The 25,343-nt window shown below is 41.6% G+C and overlaps 1 protein-coding gene across 1 annotated transcript in view; it reads right to left on the bottom strand.

The window, feature by feature from the left end:
• Positions 1 to 15,908, bottom strand: part of STPG2 (sperm tail PG-rich repeat containing 2) — a 263,746-nt gene extending 247,838 nt beyond the window's left edge. Inside the window, exons 1-3 of the mRNA XM_042470817.1 lie at positions 15,786 to 15,908; positions 6,205 to 6,314; positions 4,716 to 4,871 (exon numbers count right to left, since the gene is read on the bottom strand). Of these exons, the coding sequence (XP_042326751.1) occupies positions 4,716 to 4,871; positions 6,205 to 6,314; positions 15,786 to 15,891 (372 nt within the window). The 5' untranslated portion in view covers positions 15,892 to 15,908. The remainder of the gene's footprint in view (positions 1 to 4,715; positions 4,872 to 6,204; positions 6,315 to 15,785) is intronic.
• Between the last annotated feature and the right edge of the window lie 9,435 nt (positions 15,909 to 25,343).

The following is a 25,343-nucleotide window of genomic DNA, read 5'->3' as shown; positions in this document are numbered from 1 at the left end:
GGACTGGTAGCCAAATTTTGCTCACTTTAAGGGTTTCTTCTTTCCAGTTGAAATTATCCAATGTTGTGGATTTCAATGGCTTCCCTGTGCATCCTGACATGGTAATGTACTTTGATGTCAATGGGAAACAGACAGGGCTTGAGACTTCAACCAGGAAACAATTGAAAATAGATGTCTGACATAAATCACACGAACAAAATGGTTATTGCAGCTAAGGCAGAGTAGGATATATTAGTAAAAGCCTGAATGCCACGGGCCATCCAAAAATAATCTGAAGCCAGTTTAAATTCTTAGCGTTGATTTCCTCCAGTGTTCAGTTCTGAAAACTAGAGTTGTACTCGTGGAGCTTTTTAACACCTACGTGTATATTAGCATTAGTTAGTTGCACTATCGTTTTTGAAAACTAACAACAAAGAGTTTATTGCGCAGCCCTGAAACGGGCCCGTTGCGTTCTAAAACGGGGGCGTGCAGGGCCGCACACAAACGGGATGGGCTAAGAACTGGAGTTTACCGCACACTGGAACACCGCCGCTGCTACCAGGGTTCCAATCGCGTCCTACATCCGTTCCAGAGGGCGCCATTTCTGAGAACTGTTCCAAAGCGTTTCAGAAATGGCACCCTCTGGAACGGATGTAGGACACGATGGAATGCCCAGAACAGCAGCGGCTTCCAGTGGTGGTAAACTCCAGTTCTTAGTCCCATCCCATTCTGTGCGCAGCCTGCGCACCCCCCATTTAGAACGCAACAGGCCCGTTTCAGGCGCCGTGCGATATTCTTCTAAGTGTAGTTAAGAACCTAATATGTAAGATTAGACAGATTTTTATGCTGAATCTCTTCAAATATCACTCTTCCTTTCAAAAGAAAATGAGCATTTCGATTTTCAGCTTGGTTGGTTTCCTGGGAGTAGGAGTGAAAATGGGCTGCAAATCAAATCACGGGCAGATTTTTCCGCAAAAACCTTCTCGAAATTGGCTTCTACAAAGCACTGTGCTGCATAGGCTCACAATCATGACTGACTTTATTAAACTATATCATTACTTCAACACTCCTCCATCTACCCCACTGGGTGGCCAGATGCATCAGGGGAGGGCAAGCGAGCAGTCTCATTGTCCCTGCCACCACTGGAAAAGACCAAGGTAGCAAAGACAGACTGGGCTCCATCCAGCAGTGGAGGGAAATGGTGCATGGGGTAAAACACAAGATATCAGTTGCATATTATGTGGCCAACACGAAGAATCGAAGTTGTTACTTACCATGAAGCAGTTCAGTCTGGGATGGTTAGGATAAGTATCCACACCCTCCCTAACTTGGAATACTAATTTGTTGCAAGAAGGGGATAGGAAACAGCATTACAATAGGGAATATATTCTACAGTGAGCCCATGCCACCCGCGAGCTCATATAGCCGGCTTTCCAGCTTATGCTGAAGCCGCCTGGGAAAGGGGATAATGCATGGCCACGTGCACACCGCCGCGCAGCAAGCATGAGCGTCATTTAACCAATAGGGCTTGCAAATGGGCGGCATGGCCGGTGAGGGACTCGCGCGTCCACAGGACAAGCACAAGCCCCATTGGATATAATAGGGCTCAAGCATACGTGCATTTGCTTTAAGGGGGGGGGGGGGTCCGGACGGATCCCCAGTGTACAGCAATGGCCCACTGTATCAAAACTGATATAAAAGATACAACATTAGGTAAATAAGAAGTCTATAGACAAGCAGAATAAGGTGGCTGGTTAAAGAAACTGTCGGAGAAGATTAGGAGTCTTTTAAAAAAGATGGAATGTTGACTCCTGCCTCACAAGATGACGCGTGGGGTAAAATCGGTCATCTGAGAGGGTGCTTTCCTTTTTTTAGTTTGTAAATTCATGTTTCTGTTGCTGCTGCAATCAGTTGCTTCCCTGGTCCTTCCAACTCTTTTGTATTTTCTACCTGTGATTTATCGAATAAAACCTTGGAGAAGATGTTGCCTTCACCAGACGGCAGGCAGACAGTTAAAAAAACTGTCGGAGAAGATGGTTAGGAGTCTTTAAAAAAAAGATGGAATGTGACTCCTGCCTCGCGGATGGGCTTGAGTAAAACCCAAAATTCAGTGAATTACTTATGCTGTCATCCAAGACTTAGAGGATGAGGGTTTTTTTGTGAGGGCATAGGGCTCCTCTTCATGTTAAGGTTGGAAATGCTCCCCAGCAGCTGCCACTGTTGCATCCAATTGTAGACCTCACTTTGGCTAAGGGACTGCCATCACAGCCACCACTTCTGCAAAGTTTGACTGTTAAATCCCCTATGACATCTCCCTTCCTCCCGCCCAAAGTATGTATGGCTGGGGCTTCCCACTGCCTCCACTGCTGCCCTGTCATGTTGGTCTTAAAAACGTTACAGATTATGAAGCATTTCAGGTTTCAACATAAAGAAGACTCAGACTTTTGCAAGACATCAAATGATATCCTAAAGATACTACACTGAGTAACTAGACATGAGAACCAAATATATTGTTAGCAGATCTGAAATAAAAACATGGATCTAAGAGAATTATTTACAAAATGACATGCTTCATGTGCCTGTGTATCTGTGCATGAGAGAAAGAAATTTACATGCTTTTGATTTAACTGAGATGTCAAGCAGGCTGCAAGATGAACACTAAACTTTGGTGCTTCCAGTTCTTAACAACTGCATACAAGAAATAAAGGTCGTTCAAGATCCAAGCAAAATGTGCAACATTATTGTACTGGCAAACTTCCTGTCTGGATGAATTGCATTGTGTATCTACACTATGCTGAATAACAGTTATTGCATGCATTATCCTCTAAGGCTCTTTTAACACTTTTTATTTAGCCTAATATAACAGAAATTTGGCCTTCACTGAGATAAACAGGTATTCAAGGTACAGCAGGGGTGGTACTGAATGTTACCAATCTTTGATCAAATCTGTATCTTAGGCTAGAATTAGATTTCCACTAGAATCAAGACAAGAACCACAGCTTCCATCAGTATTAGAAATTTTCCTGTAACAGGACCAAATTACTTGTCAAGTTGGTTTCCTAATCTGTCCTTTGACTGCAGGACATAGCATACAAAAATAATATACCAACACCTTTGGCTTTTGAGAACTGTTAGACTTTCCAACAGCACAGACCCCCTTTGGTTTAAGATTGCTTTATGCCAATACTCTAATGTAATATTATGCATTAAACTTCTAGGACTCAAAAAGCATCATCCCTGTAAGGTGAGTCCACTGTGTACATCTGCTCCTTTTCCCAGAGAAAGGGTGTCTCCCAGGAGTTGAGCTCTGTGATAAGAACAAAAAGAACTGGCTTTCCTTGGCAGTTGACTATGCAGTCTTAAGGAGGTGCACAAAGACTACTCTTCCCTGAAGACAAGCATCACAAGCAACTTTAAAAATGCTCTTTTGTTTAAAAGAAAAGAAAAATACATACATTCAGTCTTGCAACATTGATGATGATGTTGCAAGCAAGCAACCATAAAATATAAAAACACAAGAAACTATATGCTAATGAGAACTGCATCTGCCTCAGCCAATAGTTCTCAAGAACCAAAATAAAGGAATTGCCCAAATAACATTTAATTAGGCATCCTGACCAACTTACAGCTCTTCCAGGTTGTTAAAATCCATCTCTTTGGAAGATTGGACAAGTATGCCTTATCACAGTGGCCTCAGATATGCTGCATTATCCCATTTGCCTCTTTCCCCTACTTCCTCAACCAAGTCTCCATAGTAAAAAGAAGGAAGTTGCAAACTTTTGCCCATTCATTTCTTCTTCTTAAAATTCTGAAGTTCTGTTAACAACTTCCTCTCTATGGAAACTCGGTGGAGACTTTCCCTCTCTATGTTTCACCCCTATGACCTTAACCCCTTGCAGCCATTCAGCAAAACTTTTGGCTAGCTGGCAATCCTCCCTCTTATTTCACATACATCATCAAGAAATAAAGAAAGATCTTGGGAGAAAGAAGAAGAATGTATTTTCCCTTTAAAATCCTACCCCAGGGACCTCTGAATCTCAATGGATTCTCTTCTTACATATTCCAAAGCAGGAGACAGGGGGGTTACTCCATTCATTTTTGTGACAGAAATTCTGATGGCTGCCTTTTTCAGATTCAAAGAAATCCTACATGTGCACAAATAAGAAAATCTAGCAAAAGGAGGATAACAAACACATCAATGAATTAAGACTTTGGGTGAAAAAGCAGAACTAGGTATCACACTAACCACATCCAAAGTCCTTAGCTCTAGGGACCAGGTTGCTGTTATTTCCTTCAGAAACTGGAACAAGTTGCTGCAGCTTCCACAATGTTTCATAAAAAGGGATAAAACCATTCCGCACTATCAAAACACAGCAGAGTAAAAGTCTATTGTTCTGTTCACCCTGCATCATATTAAGATGCACTGACTAATGAACATGAAATTAGACAGAAATTTGATAGCGTGGACTAGAGTGATGGCAACCACAGCAAGTTAGCAGAGCTAGGTATAAGGTAATATGATGAAATTATAGCAGGGGAAATGCATACAAATTAAGCAAAATTTTTAATTGCTCTGTTTGCATTTGAAGAAAACAAACATCATGCTTTGCACTTATGTATGCATCTTTTCTACATCAAACACATGTTGACAGAGGGAAAAGGTCATATGGGAAGCATCCTTCAGTGCTAGCAGTCAATATAAGCCACAAAATTATGACAGTGTACCCTTTACATACCTGTGCTGCAGGGACTTTAACTGGTCTCTTTGGCCTACTGATGTCTTGACCCAGTGAAAGAGGTTGGCAATATGTTCCAGGACCAGGGGTATCCGTGCGGATATCTCTGAAACGTTTCTCTTTATATCGAAGACTTTGCCCCCCTTTAATAGTTTTCTATTGTGGAGAAAATTTAAAAGATCATGAGGATAATGATGATTTCCACTATGTATATAATGTTACCCATCTACATGGCACATAATTAAAAATGAGAAGACCCTACCAAAATATTATATTGCCAGAAAATGGAACAATAGAGGAAGGAGAAGGAAAGTATAGGCAAAAATTGTGTGTGATTGTTTGAACTGCACATACCTAAGCTAAACACAGGAACAGGGGACCACACCAAACCCTTAATAGAAAATACAGGTTCTATGGAATGATTAGAGGTGTAAAGGCTTCGTGAAGGGGAATGTGGGGAGGGCCTTATCTTTCTTCCTCCAAGCTTTCTTTCCGGGGGCGGAGGACAGATTACAGGATGTTTTCTTTAGAGTTATGAACAATATGTTTAAAATAAGGTTTTCATATATTTACTCCCTCAAAGGTATTTCTAAAAATTGTATATTTGCTATTTTGCCTGCTCCTAATGAATTGGCAAAATCAAAGATGCTCCTTGCAGTTAACATGCTCCATACATTTCAGGACTGTGTAGCTCCATCTGTGCTAACACTACATGTTTTTCAAACTTTTTTAAAAATATAGAAGGGTTTGGGTTCTTTTACACATAGAGAAAAATACAAGTTGAATATCTGTTATCTGAAATGCTTGAGACCAGCTTTTGCCTCACAGGAGCATGAAATGTCCCCATCACAGAAAGATTGTGCTATAATGGGTTTTAATATTTAAACTAATTTTAAAAATATAATATTTTATAAAAATATTTTTTTTAAAAAATCCTACCAGAAAGAAAAACTCTTTTATGGCTATTCAAACAACAGACCCTCAAACAGGTACCTGATATATAAAAACAAACAATTTGGCCTGAATCCTCTTGGCACTAGTGCACCACACCATCTCTGATGCAATGTATCCAAAATTACAAATTCCATCTATGGTTCAATAAACAAAGCTGCTACTCTCTCTTTTAAAACAACGCATCCCAGCATATGGAAAATTGCAATTTAGACCACACAATCAATAAAAACCATATAAAGTAGCCATGGGAGGAAATGTGAAATGATTGACAACCATTTCAGATCATACAGGAAAAAACAGGAAATTAATTTTTAAATCCCCTCTACCTACCTAACAATATTATGTTTTAAGATACAATATTTCCTTTACATTTTTTTAATTCTGAAGTAAAATCAGAGAAATGGAACAAAAAAATAATCCACTAAGAAAATTAGGGACAGACTGAGCCCAACTAAATTTATTATCAACAGTAGAACAGTTACTCTTGCTGGGTTGAAGTTGCGAAATTCAGCTATTAGATGCAGCAAAAATTTACCTGTGTTCTGTCAATTTCATAATGTCCTGGCCCTGGAATATCATCGACAGCATTTTGAGAAGTGCTTTGAAGACCACGACTTGTCAGAGAAAGAAATGGAGCAAAACCATCTGCAAAGAGGAAGGGGGAAATCATATACCTTTGAAATACTTATTCTTATAACACATGGTCAAGAGTCAGTGATGAAAACTGATAAGACATTACATACACTTCATCTGCAGTTGTCAGAGTACTTAAAAACCTTTCACTTAATTGTAGGCACCTACACGGAAGTTAACACAGGGGCTGTACAGACCGCCCCTAAGGGCAGCTGCCCTTATTGGGGCCCCAATCTCAGCTTTCCGTGACAGAAAAAGGAGCCGCACAAAGTGGCCCCTTTCTGCATTGTGGAAAGGGCACCATAGCTGCTGATGCCACAGCTTTTCAGTGCTCCTTTGGCGCTGCATCATCTAGATGCAGCACCAGAGGTGCGCAGTGATGCCGCCTGCTGTGTGGTGCAGTGTGCCATGACGCCAGCCTGGGGACAGAGTTGGGACATGCATCGTGTGGATGCCACACCCCGACTTAATGGCCAGTCTGTACAGCCTCGAAGTTCTCAAATTACAGCCCTGCCTCATTACACTGCAAGTTACTAGAACATTGTAACATTCAGTTGGACACTCAGAAGACATAAAGGAAATACAACTGCACAAAACTATGGACTTTCTATGACAAAATAATTTAATTATTAACAACCAGCATGACTAGCATTAAATGAGAATTATACAAAATCACTACTGGTCATGATGGCCACATAGCTAGTATAGTGGTGGGCAACTGTACAGGGTGCAGGGTCACATTAGCCGAAGATCTTGGAAGGTTGTACCCACAACCACCTGCTCCCACACAAAAAACAAATGAACTTTTTAACCTCTAAATGTCCTTTGGGGGAAGGGAGCATTTTCACCATGATTTTGGCCTCCCTGTACATGTCATGTTCCAAAAAAGTCCTCTCTTGAGATTTCATTGTCCCAGGATGGGCTCAAAACATAGTCAAATGCCCCCTACAGATGCTAGAGTGCATGGGGGGTGCCAAAATTCTGTTTAAAATTTGTTTGACACCCCCCCCCAGGAATCACAAAATAGCCCTAGGGGGTACATATGCCCCCCTGATTTGGCACCTACCCTCTTTTTCTTTGTTGTCCCCACTTTTGTACCACTCTCTCTTTCCTTTTCCTTTTCCTCCTAGTACCCTCTCAAATTGCTTAGCCAACACCTAATACAGATCCCCTTGTAACTAGTATTTAATTCTCTATAGGACTCTCAGGTGTTTCAATGACAGCCTATATATATATATATATATATATGAAAAATAAAATACAAAATATGCAAAAACATCCAAATAAAAATAATACCCAGCTATCATTAACAATCTTTCAGATTCTATGTTATAACATCATCAATTGTTTGACATCTCTCCCCTTCAGTGGGATGTAATTATTGCGATGATCTTTTAACTTCACTTGCTGTATCCAGTTTGTTCACAACTAACAGCCAGGATCCTGAAAACTTCTCAGTCTTACGAGTTTGCTTATTTGAGTTCATATTTCTCTATCCTGAAGAAGTTGTTTTATTAGCTAGTTATTTGTCTTAACCATTCATTAACCACCGATGAAGGTGTACCACAATACAGTCATCCCTCCATATTTGCGGCTTTGATATTTGCGGATTTGATTATTCACGGATTTCATTAATATGTTCTCTCTAGGACTGTATAGGTCCTCCAGTGCAACTCTGTGGTCAACTTTAACTAAAAGTTGCACTGAAAGACCATTTGTAGCTACTCCAGTGCCATTCTATGGTCAGTGTATGTTGGACATTGACCACAGAGTTGCAGTGGAGGACCTAGAGATTCCTAGAGAGGTGTCCTCTCAGGCAAAAACAGTGTTTTTGTTATTTGCGGTTTTTCTATATTCACAGGGGGTCTTGTTCCCTAACCCTAGAGAATATGGAGGGACAACTGTATTTGCTATTCCCCGATGTAATTATTAAGTGTACGTACGTTCAACAAAATTCATCTTTAGATTGTTCCACATGGGAGGAGCTACAAATGCCTAGTAGAATATTCTGTCTAGGTATCTCTAGGTCCTTCTGTGTGACCTTTGGTTAAAGTTGACCATAGAATTGCACTGGAGGACCTAGATATTCCTAGAGAGAACATATAAATCAAATCTGTGAATAATCAAAGCCACAAATCTCAAAGTCACAAATATGAAAGGATAAGTGTACTAATTAAAATATTGACCAATACCTGCTGTAACCCACATTCAGATAACATATCATTTATTATACACCTTAATGTACAAGAACCTTATTAAGTGTTTAAACATCCATTTTATTCACAGCTGGAAATATATAATGTTTACACAATTGCCATTCTGATCTGATATTTTTTTTAAATGTAAATGCCACACACATGTAAATAATAACACAGACTGCCTTGATCATTACTTCATACTGAGAATGCCTCCTTACTACACAACAAAGCCATTAAAAACATCCTGGTTGGGGGGGAAAAAGAAAAGGTAAAAATAGAATGCTTTTAAACTGAATTGTTGCTATATAACACAACATCCATGTACATGGATGGAAATAAATAAATAAATATTCCCCTATTGCCTGGCAAGCATATACATTACCTTCCAAATGAGATCTCCTTTTCTAGTCATGTAACTGTACACAATATGTCTACAGCATTTGATTTGCAGTATACTGAACCAATATCACTCTAATAAACTGCATTGTTGATTTTTCTTTTCTTTTTGGGGCAGGCATTATTACCTTTTTTCTATAAAGCTATGATTTCTACAAGAGCAAAGTCCTTAAGTTCCAAGAATAACAGCAGGGAAACTGGATTTTCCTGAGCCTTACTTAAACACCACTCGCATCCGATCAGTTTAAACATAATTCTAGTGGATATTAGTTTCCATATTCCCCTGGGATAGGCAGAGCAAGCTGTGCGTTATGAATGGACAAACCTGAGAAGCATTGGCTCAAATAATGTTTGAGGTTTAGCTGTATTTGTCCTTATTATGTATTAACTTGTATTGCAACAGTTCTTCTCAACTTGAGGCAGTAAAGCCAAACCAGCTGTGACCCGATACATTATGTGTGTACATGTGGGTGTTTGCAAGTGCACACACACCTTCAAGTCACCTGCCAACTCACAGTGAACCCATGAATTTAATAGGGTTTTTTTACAACTCTGGAGACCAGTGTTCGATTTTCAGCTTAGCCATGAAACCCATTGGGTGACAAATCTTGCAAGAAAATTCCATGGTAGTGTCGCCTTAGGGTCACCGTAAGTCAGAAATGACACAACAACAAAGGCCACTCAGAGATGGTTTGCCATTGCCTTTCTCTGAAATATAGCTAACAACTGGTACTCTTTCACAGCCCCCCATCCAAGTACTAACTAAGTACTAATTAATACTGGACATTATGTCATATTTCCACGTCTCCAAACAGTTTGGCTTGACTGATAAAACAATTGCTCAGTCACTCCGAATTGCTGAGGAAGACCATCCAAGGGTCGAAACGGCCCTAAAACACTCCGGAGGTAGCCGTCCTCATGCCTTATTGCTGCAAGTACCTATGATGATTTGTGCATTTTGACTTATGGGACTGAGTTGTTGCAGCTTCATCACATGGTCTTGGACCTTCTGAGACAATTACAAGGACACAGTACTATCTGACAAAAATCTTTTTCACCATCAAAAAGGTAGAATTAATAATGGACCCTGCTACCTGGGAAGACTACATGTCATATTCTTATGCCTTATTGCTGCAAGTACCCATGATGATTTGTTCCAGATTTATCCCACAATCCAAATAACTTTGAATGGTCTTGGTGATGGTCCGAATGGGTCAAAGGTGCTGCTGGTGAATTTCAGGCAGATGAATGGTAGAATAAGCACTATACAGCACTTGATCCTGGATGAGTATGCCAACCTGGCATGTATCACAGATACATGGTTAGATGGTAATGGGGGAGCCAATCTTTCTAAGTCAAAGTTTCTCACCCAGGGTTTCCTAAAACCCTGGAGTTCTACAAGAGGTTTCTAAGAACTCCATGAGAGATTATGAAGGGGGGGGGCAATTTTTTTGAGCGGTAGATATAATAATTTTTATTCAGGGGTTCCCTGAGGTTTGAAAATTATTTCAAGGGTTCCTCCGGGACAAAGAGTTATCTATGCATAAACAGGAGAGAGTTGTAGGGCAGGGAAGTGGAAAATAATGTAAGCCGCTCTGATAGCCTTTTGGCTGAAGAGCGGGGTATAAATACTATAAATAAATAAATCCACCAATCTATCATGATTCATTGTACAGACATCATGCCAACCTTAAAGGAAGAAAAAACTTTCAGTATGTTTTTACCTTCTTCTTGTTCTGTTAACTGACCTCAGGTCAGCTGCAATTAATGGCAACCCTGTGAATGAGACATCTCCAAGCCCCCCATCCTCCAATGCTCCCTTACTGTACATACTCATGAATAAGTCTAGAAATTTTAAACAAAAAAAAATTGACCCAAAAAATATGAGTCAATTTATCCATAGGTCAATGTAAATACTGTACTTTAACTCCTATTTTTTTAAAAAGGAAAAAAAAAAAGAACCATCTCCTGGTGAAAGGTCAGAGTGTGATCTGTCCTGGAAGTGCTCTACTCTCTCATCCATCCAGGATGTAGGGTGAGCACAAAGATATGCCTGCTGGGATTTTGTAAGTTCTTTGACATGGTTTTCCTTTGTGTCATACTCAAGATCCTTTGTTACATGCCCATATGTTTTACCCTCAACTTATCCATGGTTGGATGCAGTGGCTTAATGTTTCAGATGCCAATTCTGATGATCGGAAGATCAGAAGGCTGGCAGTTCGAGGCCCAAGTACTGCATGATGAGGTGAGCTCCTGTCACTAGTCCCAGCTTCTGCCAACCTAGCAGTTCAATAGCATGCAAATGCAAATAGATAAATAGGTACCACTTCGGTGGGAAGGTAACAGCATTCAGTGGAGTCATACTGGCCACATGACCACCAAAGTAGTCCTCGGACAATGCTGACTCTTCAGCTTAGTAACGGAGATGAGCATCATCCCCTAAAGTCGGTTACAACTAGATATTCATGTCAAGGACTACCTTTACCTTTATCCACGGTTCATGTCGAAATCCATAATTTTGCCCTGAAAACCTGCCCTCAGTTCATACATGAGGATGACTTATAGTTGAGTATATATGGTAAGTCTTGTAGATTCATGTCCATGACTTCCTTAATTGAGTCTAGCATCTGGTGTGTGGTCTCTCTCTTTCTACTGCCCTCCACCTTTCCTAGCATTTTTGTCCTTTCTAGTTGTCATGCCTTCTCACAATGTGGGCAAAGTATGACAGCCTCAGTTTCATCATCTTGGCTTCTAGGGAGATTTCTGATTTGATCTGTTTGAGAACCCATTTGTTTGGGAAGGGGGGGGTTCGGCTGTCCACGGTATCCTCAGCAGTATCAGTGGTCCACAGTATTCATCTCTCCAGCACCATATCTCAAATGGATTGATTTTTCCCCTTCCTATCTGCTTTTTTATTGTTTAGCTCTCATGGTGATGGGAAATATTTGGACAATTCTGATTATGATACTGAGTTATATGTCTTTACTTTTTAGGATCTTATATAGTTCTTTCATAGCTGTGCTTCCCATTCCTAATCTTCTTATTAGGAACTGCTGGACCTCTTACCCTTTCCCGTCACCACTCCCTTCTCCTTCTCTGTCATGTCTTTTTAGATTGTAAGCCTGAGGGCAGGGAACCGTCTAACTAAAAAGATTGCATGTATAGCGCTGTGTAAATTTACAGCGCTTCATAAATAAAGGTTAATAATAATAATAATAATAATAATAATAATTGGCTGCAATCACCATTTTGTTCAGTGTTTGATCCTAGGTATGGGAACTCTTTAACTATTTCAGTTTCTTAATTATCTAGGTTTGAGTTTACCGGTATGTTTGTGTTTTCACCAACATGTGTTTTCACTGGTATCCTTTTTTATTTACAAGCCACTTTGAGTCCCAGCTTTGGGAAAAGGCAGGATATAAATAAACAAATACAATAAAATACAGTCTGTCATAACACAGAAGTACAGCCTTGTATTATACTGCAGCTTAACTTGACTTTTGAATCAGACTTGACTTTCCATTACTAAGAGCCCAATGATACACTTGTTTACTTAAGAGACAAATCCTACCGAGTTAACTCCTAAATAAATGTCAACAGGAAGGGAAACTGATTAGATGAACTACATTTAATCTGAATTATTATTTTTTCTATGTTTTCAAAGGATTTCGCTGAAAACAAATACTAAGAAGGATCTTCTACAGACCTGAGAAATATTAGTGATCAAACTTTGAAATTAATATCCAAAATTGTTTTTTATTTCCACATATTTCTGAAGATTTGGCCTGGAGATGTGCAGCCCACCTAGATTTACCTGAAAATATGTCCCATTCTAGTCAGGGACTTTGCCCCAGGGATGTTTACAAATGCACTCTAGGACTGCTATGCATAAGCAGAAACTTTAAAACTGAGGGTGTATCCACACTGCAGAATTAAAGCAGTTTAATACTACTTTAACTGACATAACTCTATCCTACAGGATCCTGGGATTTGTATCTTGGTGAGGTGTTCAGCCTGATTTATCCGAGAGCTCTGGAGTCTCACCAAATGGCAAATCCCAGGATTCTGTAAAACAGAAACATGGCAATTAAAGTTGTGTCAAACTGCTTTAATTCTGCAGTGTGGATACATGCTAATACACATTAAATTCAGAAACTCACAGGATCATGCAATACAGATGTAAGTATGCAATATATTGCTTGGTAGTAATTTCTCACTAAGCACAGTGCCAAAACGTTCTGTATCTTCAGTAGTGAGAACTCACAATCAGATTGGTCCAGATCATGAGGGATTGGTCCGTAAATGGAAGCACCTCCATTTTCAAAAATGATCTGGTGCATCCGCTGCCTCTTCCTTCTCCCTCCTCTCCCCCTGTACCTGCTGCATCCTTCCTCTCACCCCCCTCCTGCCACAATTGAAACTCTCATGGCATTTTATCCATGAATAGTCCACTAATTGAGGAATAGGTAGTAAAACTGAATGAGCTTGCAGTAATGGACAAACTGACAATGCTTATTAATAGAAAAACAGATCAGCAATATAAAAAGAAATGGGAAAAACTCAACAATGGTAGTTGTTGGCATGGTCCAGAATTTCAGTGTTTCCAAACAGTATTTTATGCCAAGGATGGCAAATACTTTGTAATTTTAGATGGCATGTCTGTAAGAGAGTGGTATATGCCACAACTCAAAGATGGAGGAAGTTATTATACAGTATGTTTGTGTGATGTGTATGGTTAGGAAAATAGATAAGAAGATATGCGTGAATCTGTTGGTATAGGTAAACTTAATTGTGTCTCTTTTTTTCCCTTTGTTAAGTAATGTTCAAAGAAGGAAGAAGATAGGAGAGTTATTAGAAAGTATAAGTAGAAGGTCAGAGTAGTGAGAGAAGGGTAAGGGTGAAGACTTAGTTCCAATGTTGGAGTGAAGGATAAGTGTTAGTAAGGAGAAAAGAGAGTTAGTAAAAGGGGAAGTGGGAGAAAGGGAAGAGAATAAGAGGTTTTAAGTAGAGAAGGGACAGTGAAGAAGGAAGATGACATAATGTGAGAAGATCTAAGAAGAGTAACTGATGGAAACAAGAGCAGAAGTGCTGAAGACTAGAAGATTATTTTGGGGAAGGTTTGAACATTATATGCTTACTAATTTGTTACTTTGTATGAATGTATGTAGGATTATATGTTATTCTGTATGTATGCTTAATGTGTATGTTTTTCCCCCAAGCTAATAAAATTTTTTAAAAAAACACTGAAATTCTGGACCATGCCAACCACTACCATGTCAGGATGCACATGGAAGCCATTGAAATCCACAAACACCTGGACAATTTCAACAGGAAAGAGGAAACCCTTAAAGTAAACAAGGTTTGGCTACCAGTCCTGAAAAACAGGAAGATGAAGACTCTACAGATGTAAATGAGAACTCTCCCAGGGTCAGGGGTTTCCCAGCAGACAATGGGCCCTAATCAAGCGGACACTCAGCCTCCTTTGCAGACCCTCCCACCCTGAGGCCTGTCATTAGCAACAGAACAAGACGCATGCAAATCTCTTCTGCCTTTTCAGGTCACACAGTATATATAGCCAAGTCCTTTCCAGGCAAGCATTCTCTGAAGAAGCCAGCCACGGATGCTGGTGAAACGTCTGGTAGAAAGTCTTCTAGAACATGGCCACATAGCCCAAAAAACCCACAAAAAACTATTCTTCAGAGAGGGTTTGCCATTAGCATCCTCTGAGGCTGAGAGAGTGTGACTTGCCCAAGATCACCCAGTGGCTTTAACATGACCAAGCCGGGATTCGAACCCTGGTCTGCAGAGCTGCAGTCCATCCAGCACTCAAAACTACTGTTGTTGTTGTTGTTGTTGTTGTTGTTGTTGTGTGCCTTCAAGTCATTTCCGACTTATGGTGACCATTTTTAACCCTGCAACAACTTCAGTGACAATCACCATTGCATAGCATGTATTTCTTTATTTTTCTCTCTGTTACTGAAGTAACACACAAAATGTTGATAATGAAAGGACATTATCGGAGATGTGAGAAGAGCCAGTGTGGGGGAGTGGTTTGAGCTTTGGATATGAGTCTGAAAACCAAGGGTTCAAGTCCCGGCTGAGCCATGAAATCCACTGGATGTGACCAGATGTCCTCCATTTCCCAGGACATGTCCTCCATTTCCCACCTTCTGTCTAAGAGGGATGCTCCAATTCCAAAATGAATTCCATTCCACTCAACCTTTCTGTCCATGAGGAATTCCAAAATGTCCACCATTTTAAGCATGACGAAGAAGCATGAGTTTACATTTCCAGGAGCATTTCAAGCTTTTATTTGGTCATGTGTCACATTTTTCTTGAAGGTCCTCTCTTTTGCAGTGCCTTGTCCTCCTTTGCGGCCAGGGCCTCTGGACACCCTGCACTGGGTGACCATGGGCAAGAAGTCACACTCTCTCAGCCTCAGGGGAGGCAATGGCAAACCTCCTCTGAACCAATCTTGCCAAGAGAAGCCCATGACAGGTTCCCCTTAAGGTCACCTAAGTCAGAAAGGACTTGAAAACACACAACAACAACAACAACAATAACAACAACTGAGAAGTGTCTGTGGAAAGAAAAGAAGCAAAAGTCCCCCTTTAGTCCAATGGTCCCTGTTAGGGACAAAGGACCAAAAGACACTACAGAAATAGCCCCGTTTGAGACCTCTTTATCTGCCCTGGCTCAATGCTAGGGAATTCTGGGATCTGTAGTTTTGTGAGACATTTAGCCTTCTCTGTCGGAGAGCTCTGGGGCCAGAATAAACTACAATTCCCAGGATTCCCTAGCACTGAGCCAGGTCAGTTAAACTGGTGTCAATGTGGCCCTTATTCCCTGGCCTTCCTCCTCCTCCTTCCTAACCCCTGCTGGCCCTCACCTCGGAGCTGCCTAGCGGTGGAGGGCAGGTCATAGCAGCCGGGGCCCAAGTGGGGCTCTGGGCAGCCGACCGTCAGCGTCAAGGCCCGAGGCGCCCGGTCGTACATGGCGGCCCTGGGCTGGAGCAGGCGCCGCCGCCGCCGCCGTCGCCATGGCGACCCAAGGCCTAACACTCGCCAGCAAAGCCAGCCCCAGCCCAGCCTGAATAATAGACTACTAGCGCTTGGACTGCCCTCCCTGGCTCAGTTCTGTGAGACATTGAGCCTTCTCTGGGGCCACAATAAACTACAATTCCCAGGATTCCCTGAGCCAGGGCAGCCAAAGCAGTCTCAAACTGGATTATTGTTTCTGCAGTGTGTTTGGGACCTTTAATTATGTCGCCCTTCCCATCATGCTTCCCACAACTCTCTAGGCTAAACGTCACGCAAAACTACACTTCCCAGAATCCCCTAGCATTGAGCCAAGGCACTTAAAGCGGCCTCAAACTGGATTGTTTCTGCAGTGTTGTTTTGGCCCTGTGACTGAATAACCCCTAAGACTATGACTGAATGCACACTGGAGAAAGAATCCAGTCTGACACCATTTTAACTGCCATGACTCAATGCTACGGGATTCTGGGAATTGTAGCTTCTTGTCACACCAAACAAAATAGGCTAAATTACTCACAAAATGACAGTTCCCAGAATTCCATAGCATTGAGCCAAGGCAGTTAAAGTGGTGTCAAACCAGATTATTTCTGCAGTATGGATACAGCCTAAGGCTGCATCCACACTACAACAATAATCTGGTTAGGCGCCACTTTAACTGCTATGGCTCTATGCCATGGAATTCTGGGAAGTGTAATTTGTTGCAGCACCAGAGTGGAGCTTTGAGAACAGCTGAAAGATAGGCTGAATCCACACTGCAGAAATGACCCAGGTCGACGCCACTTTAACGGCCATGGCTCCATGCTATGGAATTCTGGGAACTGCAATTTCTTATGGCACCAGATAAACTACAATTCCCAAGATTCCATAGCATGGAGCCACTGCCGTTAAAGTGGCATCAAACCATGTTATTGCTGCAGTGTGGATGCAGCTTTAGGCCAGAGATAATCTGGTTTCACACCACTAACTGCAGTGGTTAAATGCCTGTACTGCAGCCATTCACTCAAAACCACAAGGTTGCAAATTCAAGACCAGCAAAAGGGCCCAAGCTCGACTCAGGCTTGCATCCTTCTGAGGTCGCTAAAATGAGTACCCAGACTGTTGGGGGCAAATTAGCTTACTTGCTGTTCACCGCTATGATCTTTGGAATAGCGGTATAACAAATTAATTAATTAATGCTGTGGAAGTCTGGGAATTGTAATATTGTGAGACATTTAGCCAACTCCTCCCCCCAATTGTTTTAGATTTGTGTTCATCCCACAAAATATGCATAGAAATGGGCAATAAATAACTAATTTTTAAGTGTAAAAGGAGTGGGATGGGGTCTTAGGTATTGCTCTTTCTTCCACCTTACTAGCATGGCTCCGATAACTTGATGAGGAAAGTACAAGGTAAGGTCATCCCTCCACCTGATTTCTATGGACCACTGGTAAGATGATGAAGTAGCCAATGGAGCTTTGAACGCTTCCACCATGTATTTTGTGCATTTTGGTTGATCTAATAAAGGTATCACTGTTCTGTGGATTTGGGGTAGTTATTGTACTTTGCTATACGGCCAACACAGCTATCCCTGGATATATCTGTATAATTGTGAGAGTGCAGATCATGAGCTGTTATCACAAATATAGATTCTGGCTGTGCTATAATGTTATGTTGTTATGTCATACACCTGATTTTAAAAGGAAATGACCTGGCAAGATTTCAGGCTTGGTTTGTATATTTCACAATAGGAAGCCTGCTTGTATACTTCTACTTCATAATGGTCTAGATAAGTTTCCCACCGTCTGCCTTATTGTGGTTCTGTGTGTTTTTGCTGGGGTTGTAAGGATAGATTGCTGTGGGTGGTATGAAATGTTTTTTTAAAGTGCTGCTTTAGTTTAACAAGACATCACACAAGAACCATACATATATTTAGTCATCTGTATTAACTTGAGCTATTGGGTTTTTTGTTTGTTTGTTTGTTTGTTTTTCAGATGTGTTTCTCCAAGATGTTATTCTACACACTATGCTCCAGTGGTGCTGAACGTTTCATCCACCAGACGTTTTGGACTTCAGCTCCCCAGATCCCTGACCATTAGCCATGTTTTCTGAAGCCCAAAGTAACTGGAGGACCAAAGGTTAAGAACAACACACTCTAACCCCTGGAATCAGTTTCTGAGCACAATTCAGAAACAATTCGATGTAGGTTGAGACTTTACTGCTATGGTCTCCAGCTACGCGATTCATTCCATAGAGAAGCTTATCTGGACACTTCCTTGTTTTTTTTTTGTTTTTTTTTCACTACCAAGTGAAGAATTTTTTTATCCACCCAAATTGTTTGGTTCTGTCAGTTTGAGCACTAGAGTTTTTATCTGTTTTTCTGAACAGTTAACATATCAGTGCCAGGCTACATAGGAACCCTGCTTCTTGTATTATTTTCCATAGAATCATATTAAAACACAGATAGCACTATAGCACTGATCCCATCGATCAGTTTTTCTTGAATTTCATTCCCCTCTGACCTCACTGCTAGCATTTTCTTTCTTTTTTTCCCTCCTCTTTACATTACATTTAGATCTGCAGACTCAAGAGGACATTCTATGCATTTGATGAAGTGAGTTCTGGTAGTCTTTAAATGCTTGTGCCACAGCAAAATTATTAATCTCAAAGACTCTTTATTTTTCAGCCACAGACTTACAAAATGCTCCTACAATCATATTATCATAGAGTTGGAAGGGACTGCAGCGGTATCTAACCCAACTCCCTGAATACACAACTGAAGCACTCCCAAAAGATGACGGTTCAACTTTTTAAAATCTCCAAAGAAGCAGAATCTGCCCCCCCCATTCTTTCTTTTTTTAAAACTTTGTATTGTTGCTTTGTTTTGTGTTATGTTTTTAAGCTGCTCCAGAAACTTTGCTGGCTCAAACAAGTGGTATTAACTGCTTCCTCCTTTCTTAACTGCAGAAAATAATTTTTCTCATACATGCTTCTTTCCTAGAGAAGCTGAACTAAAGATGAAAGCACCTGGATTCAGTATGCTGGGAGCTAAGGCATTGCTGAAAAGATAAGAATTTGAACTATTCAATCCACATTTTGGACTTCAGCTCTCCAAAGGCCCAAAGTAACTGGAGGACCTTGTTTCCAATTTATGGCGGATCTGTTCCAGATACTCACCCTTCCACAAATCGGGAAAATCACCAGTATTGGAGCCCCATTGTAATCAATGGGGGTGCACTTCCGCGTGTGTGCTATTATGTCCCTCCCAGCTTGCCATCTGCAAAAGACTGAGGGACGCGAAAGGCAAGACCGTGAATTGGGAGGGACAACTATATTTTCCTTCTCACAACATATACTTATATAGCTGAGGAAGGAAGAAGCAGGTATAAACTAACAGCATTACATATAGTCAGTTTGGACATAGGTTCAATGCAATATATATTTATTCACAAGTAGACTATACATGTTTACTGAGAAGCCAGTCACACAAGTATTCTATGGAACTTGCTGCCCATTTCGTACACGTAGGGCTGCAGCAATAAGATGCAAATGGAACTGATCAATACTATACGACTCAGCTGCCCTACTCTTGTCTGGACTGGCCTTCTCTTTTCTGGCCTCAGCTAGTCCATTGTTGCAGCCAGATATTGATTCAGCTGCTGAGGAGGATGAATAATTGACCTGGGCATCACTGACATACTGGGGACAATGAATTTAAAAACTATGGATGACCATAGTCACTTCAGGCATGTAGGTTTAGTGTAGATGTTAAATAGCAGGGAAGACAAACCTGGCCATCAGAGAGTGCATGAAGCAAGGAACATCCACCAAGCAACATCTTTTGGATCATCCAAGTAATGGCAGAAAAACTGCAATGCTTTACCCCTAGCAATCCTCTGGCATAGGGCTAAAGTGAGATATATTGTTAGGGGACTATTGTGCTTAATGTCCAAACCCAGTTTTGAAGCCAGGTTTTCTTTTTCTCATCCACAGACAGTTAAGCTGCAATCTCTGAAATAAGGTTATTCCTGTAAAAAACAGGTATAGGTAGATAGTTGTCTTGGAATCACGAAAATAATATCATTTAAAAACCTACCTATACCTTTAATGTAGCTTTTTAACAAAGGTCCAAAAGACACTGCAGAAATCATCCAGTTTGAGACCGCTTTAACCGCCCTGGCTCAATGCTAGGGAATTCTGGGAACTAGTTTTGCATGACATTTAGCCTTCTCTTGTCAGAGAGCGCTCTGGCACCACAATAAACTACAATTCCCAGGATTACCTAGCACTGAGCCAGGGCTGTTAAAGTGGTCTCAGATTGGATTATTTCTGCAGTGTGATTTGGATGCAAATAAGGAAACTTTCATTACTACAACACAGCACTAGGTGGTGTCTGTTCCCATAATTAGCTTCCTCTTTGGATCATGTTGATATGTCAAAGATCTACTTTAATATCCGAAATCATCATTTAGAGTGCATTGAAATGTAACAGACATAAGAAGATCATATTCTGTCAGAGGCGATGCATAAAATATGTCGTGCCAAAGCAAGAATGGCTGCTAGGACACAGGACCGCCCAGACTGTTTTTAATTAAATTATATTTTCAAATTCTATGACTTTAATTTACATTATATATTTGTTTACCCAAACAATCTCCTTCAAATTAGTACTAATATAACTAAGACATTTCCCAACTGGAATCTTAGTTTGCATTAATTATCCTTGTGCCTGCATTCCTAATTAAATAGAATCTGTACAACACCATCCTATGTATGCTTGTAGTAGAGCAAAGTATTCAGACTTTGTCATAGTTAAGAACCACTTCAAGTGTAATTATGATCCAAATGGGTAACTCAGTCTCTGTTCAAGGGAAAATAGAGAGCAAAATGTCATGCTTTTAAGGTACTCTTGGAAAAGACATTAGGAAAACAAATGGTTCTCGTTGTTTCTTGCTTTAAGATAATCATAGAATCGTAGAGTTGGAAGAGACCACTAGGGCCATCCAGTCCAACCCCCTGCCATGCAGGAAATCCAAATCAAAGCATCCCTGACAGATGGCCATCCAGCCTCTGTTTAAAGACCTCCAAGGAAGGAGACTCTATCACCCTCCGAGGGAGTGCATTCCACTGTCGAACAGCCCTTACTGTCAGGAAGTTCCTCCTAATATTCAGGTGGAATCTCTTTTCCTGTAGCTTGCATCCATTGTTCCGGGTCCTGTTCTCTGGAGCAGCAGAAAACAAGCTTGCTCCCTCTTCAACATGACATCCTTTCAAATATTTAAACAGGGCTATCATATTGCCTCTTAACCTTCTTTTCTCCAGGCTAAACATCCCCAGCTCCCTAAGTCGTTCCTCATAGGGCATGGTTTCCAGACCCTTCACCATTTTTGTCGCCCTCCTTTGGACACGCTCCAGTTTCTCAATGTCCTTTCTGAATTGTGGTGCCCAGAACTGGACACAATATTCTAGGTGGGGCCTGACCAGAGCAGAATACAGTGGCACTATTACTTCTCTTGATCTAGACACTATACTTCTATTGATGCAGCCTAAAATAGCATTGGCCTTTTTAGCTGCCGCATCACACTGTTCACTCATGTTCAACTTGTGGTCTACTTGGACTCCTAGATCCCTTTCACACGTAGTTTCATTCAGCCAGGTGTCACCCATCCTATATCTGTGCATTTTATTTTTCCGCCCTAAGTGCAATACCTTACATTTCTCCGTGTTGAATTTCATTTTGTTAGCTTTGGCCCAGCTTTCTAGTCTATTCAGGTCATTTTGAATCTTGATCCTGTCCTCTGGGGTATTAGCTATTCCCCCTAATTTGGTGTCATCTGCAAATTTGATAAGTATGCTCCCAATTCTGTCATCCAGGTCATTGATAAAGATGTTGAATAGCACCGGGCCCAGGACAGAGCCCTGTGGGACCCCACTGGTCAGGATGAAAAGAAGCCATTGTTGAGCACCCTTTGGGTTCGGCTGGTCAACCAATTACAGATCCATGTAACAGTTCCTTTGTCTAGCCCACATTTTACAAGCTTGTTTGCAAGAATGTCATGGGGAACCTTGTCAAAGGCCTTAGTGAAATCAAGATATACTATATCCACAGCATTCCCTTCATCTACCAAGCTGGTAATTTTATCAAAGAAAGAGATTAGGTTTGTCTGGCATGACTTGTTTCTCTGAAACCCATGTTGACTTTTTGTGATTATGGCATTGCCTTCTAGATGTTCACAGACTCTCTGTTTAATGATCTGCTCCAGAATCTTTCCTAGTACTGATGTCAGACTAACTGGACGATAATTGTTGGGATCCTCTTTTTTCCCCTTTTTGAAGATGGGGACAACGTTTGCCCTCCGCCAGTCTGCTGGGATCTCTCCTGTTTTGCAGGAGTTTTCAAAGATTATTGCCAATGGCTCCGATATTAGATTTGCCAGTTCTTTTAATACCCTTGGATGGAGTTCATCTGGTCCCGGAGACTTAAATTCATTTAGATTAATAAGGTGTTCCTCTACTATCTCTTTACTTATTCTGTGCTGAAATTCCCCTATTCTGTCCTCTGCTCCATTATCCTCAGGTTGAGCACCCTTTGCCTTTTCTGAGAAGACTGAGGCAAAGAAGGTGTTGAGTAATTCTGCCTTTTCTCTGTCTTCTGTTAGCATTTTGCCATCTTCTCCACGCAGTGGCCCTACTGTTTCCTTCTTCTTCCTTTTGCTGCGGACATATCCAAAAAAGCCCTTTTTATTGTTCTTAACCTCTCTAGCAAGCCTGAGTTCATTCTGTGCTTTAGCTTTTCTGACTTTATCCCTACACATGCCTGCTATTTCTTTGAATTCCTTTTTTGTGATTTCCCCCTTCTTCCATTTCTTATACATGTTCCGTTTCAAACTCAGCTCAGTTGAAAGTTCCTTAGTCATCCATCCTGGTTTCTTGAGACACCTCCCGTTTTTCTTTCTCACTGGAACTGTTTGAAATTGTGCCTTCAGTATCTCCCTTTTGAGAAAGTCCCATCCGTCCTGAACTCCTTTATCTTTTAGTATTTCTGACCATGGAATCGCCCTCAATACTTCTCTAAGTTTACTGAAATCCACTCTCCTAAAGTCTAGGATGCGTGTCTGACTATGCCTGGCTTCTCCTTTCCACTGTATTACAAACTCCAGGAGAACATGGTCACTTCCACCTAATGATCCCACCACTTGCACCCCATTAACCAAGTCATCCTTGTTGGTTAGGATCAGATCTAAAATAGCTGACCCCCTTGTTGCCTCTTCCACCTTTTGGACCATGAAATTGTCTTCCAGGCAAGTGAGGAATTTGTTAGGCCTTGAGGATTTTGCTGAGTTTGACTTCCAGCAAATATCAGGATAGTTGAAGTCACCCATAACTACTACATCTCTCTTTTCTGACTGTGTGGTCATCTGTTCTAGAAAGATATCATCCAATTCCTCAGTCTGACTTGGGGGTCTGTAGTAGACTCCCACCGTAACATCCTTGTTGTTTCCCTCCCCTTTGATTCTTATCCAGATGCTCTCCACCTGGCTTCCATGATTGATGTCCAGGATCTCTTCACTGGTGTAAATATCTCTGACATATAGTGCTATTCCTCCTCCTTTCTTGTTTGGCCTATTTCTCTTAATAAGGTTATACCCCTCTATTTCTACATTCCAATCATGAGACTCATCCCACCAGGTTTCAGTGATGCCTATTATATCATATTTGCTTTGTTGTACTAGGAGTTCGAGTTCATCTTGCTTATTTCCCATGCTCTGTGCATTAGTGTAGAGACATCGCAGACCATGGTTCCCTTTTACTTGCTGCCTGTGCAAGATTTTTTGCCTCCCACTGTTGGGTCCTTGCACTGTTTGCCTTGTTTCCTCTATGTCAGTTTGACTATTTTCGCCATCCCTTTCGCCTTCCTTAATATTGTCTCCCTTCCCCTCGGAACTCAGTTTAAAACCCTCCTGATCAAGTTCTTGAGACTGTTTGCAAAAACATTTCTTCCAAGTGGCGTGAGATGTAACCCGTCTGTTGCAAGAAGTCCCTCCTCATGGAACCGCAGCCCATGATCGAAGAATCCAAATCCTTCTCGGCGGCACCATCTGCGAAGTCAGTTGTTCACATCCGCTATTTTCCTCTCCCTTCCTGGACCATGCCCTTCAACTGGCAGAAGAGACGAGATGACAACCTGTACATCCATTCCTTTCAGCTTCCTACCAAGCGCCTCGTAATCCCTTTTGATGTTCTGAAGGCTGTGTCTTGCAGTATCATTAGTTCCCACGTGGACCAAAAGGAAGGGGTATTTGTCAGTAGGCTTGACCAGTCTTGTCAGCCTCTCTGTCACATCCCGGATCTTTGCACCTGGAAGACAACACACCTCTCGAGACATCTTGTCAGGCCTACAAATCACTGCTTCTGTACCCCTCAGCAAGGAGTCCCCCACTACGACCACACGCCTCCTCCGAGGCTTAGCAGCGACTGTTCCCTCGGGTGGGACTCTCAGGCTCCCCTGCTCTGTCCCTGAAGTCTGTCCATGCTGCTCTTCTTCATCCTCCTTGATATGGGAAAGAGCTTCGAATTGATTCTCTAGCTGCAAGCTCCCCGAACAATTCCTTCTTGGCTTACTTCTCTTTGTGACATTCCTCCAGATGTCTGCCTCCTCTGTTTGGCAAGTGACCTCTTCCACCCTAGCATCTTCCTCTGCGTGGTACTCATCCAAGATGGTTAGTTCTATTGTGTCCAGGAAATCCTCTTGTTCCCTAATATGCTGAAGTGTAGCTACTCTGGCCTCCAGCTGCTGCACTTTCTCCTCCAAGAGTGCTACCAACTTGCACTTGGTGCATGTGAAGTTCTCGACTTCTGTAGGCAAGAAGAGAAACATCCCACAAGAGTTGCAGGTGACTGCAGCAGATCCCTCGCTGTCCATACTGCAAAGTCTTTAGTAATGAATATAACAGTCAATCTAGTGGGAATACTTCTTTAAAGGAATGGACTGGCTGCTATCTTACACTTAAAGGGAAGGTTCTGTTTCAATATCTGATCCTAACCTGATGCCACTTGAGCAGAGTTAAAGAAAATTAAAATTCTCTGGAAGTTGGTATATAAAGCTAGTCTGCTAGCTCCGCCCCCTTGTGACTCACAGATATGACTCACAGAAGCTCCACCCCTTCCGCAACAAGCACACGGTCTCGAGCACACGGTCTAAAAATGGCTGCCAAGCAGCTCCTCTCCTTCTCCTCTCTCTGGCCGGACTGCTCTGAAAGGCTCTGGAAGTTGGTATATAAAGCTAGTCTGCTAGCTCCGCCCCCTTGTGACTCACAGATGTGACTCACAGAAGCTTCACCCCTTCAGCAACAAGCACACGGTCTCAAGCACACGGTCTCAAAATGGCTGCCAAGCAGCTCCTCTCCTTCTCCTCTCTCTGGCCGGACTGCTCT

This window comes from Sceloporus undulatus, chromosome 5 (assembly GCF_019175285.1).
Source record: "Sceloporus undulatus isolate JIND9_A2432 ecotype Alabama chromosome 5, SceUnd_v1.1, whole genome shotgun sequence".
Classification (NCBI taxonomy): Eukaryota; Metazoa; Chordata; class Lepidosauria; order Squamata; family Phrynosomatidae; genus Sceloporus; species Sceloporus undulatus.
The sequence above is the reverse complement of the archived record's forward strand: the minus strand, read 5'-3'. Positions and strand labels throughout refer to the sequence as shown.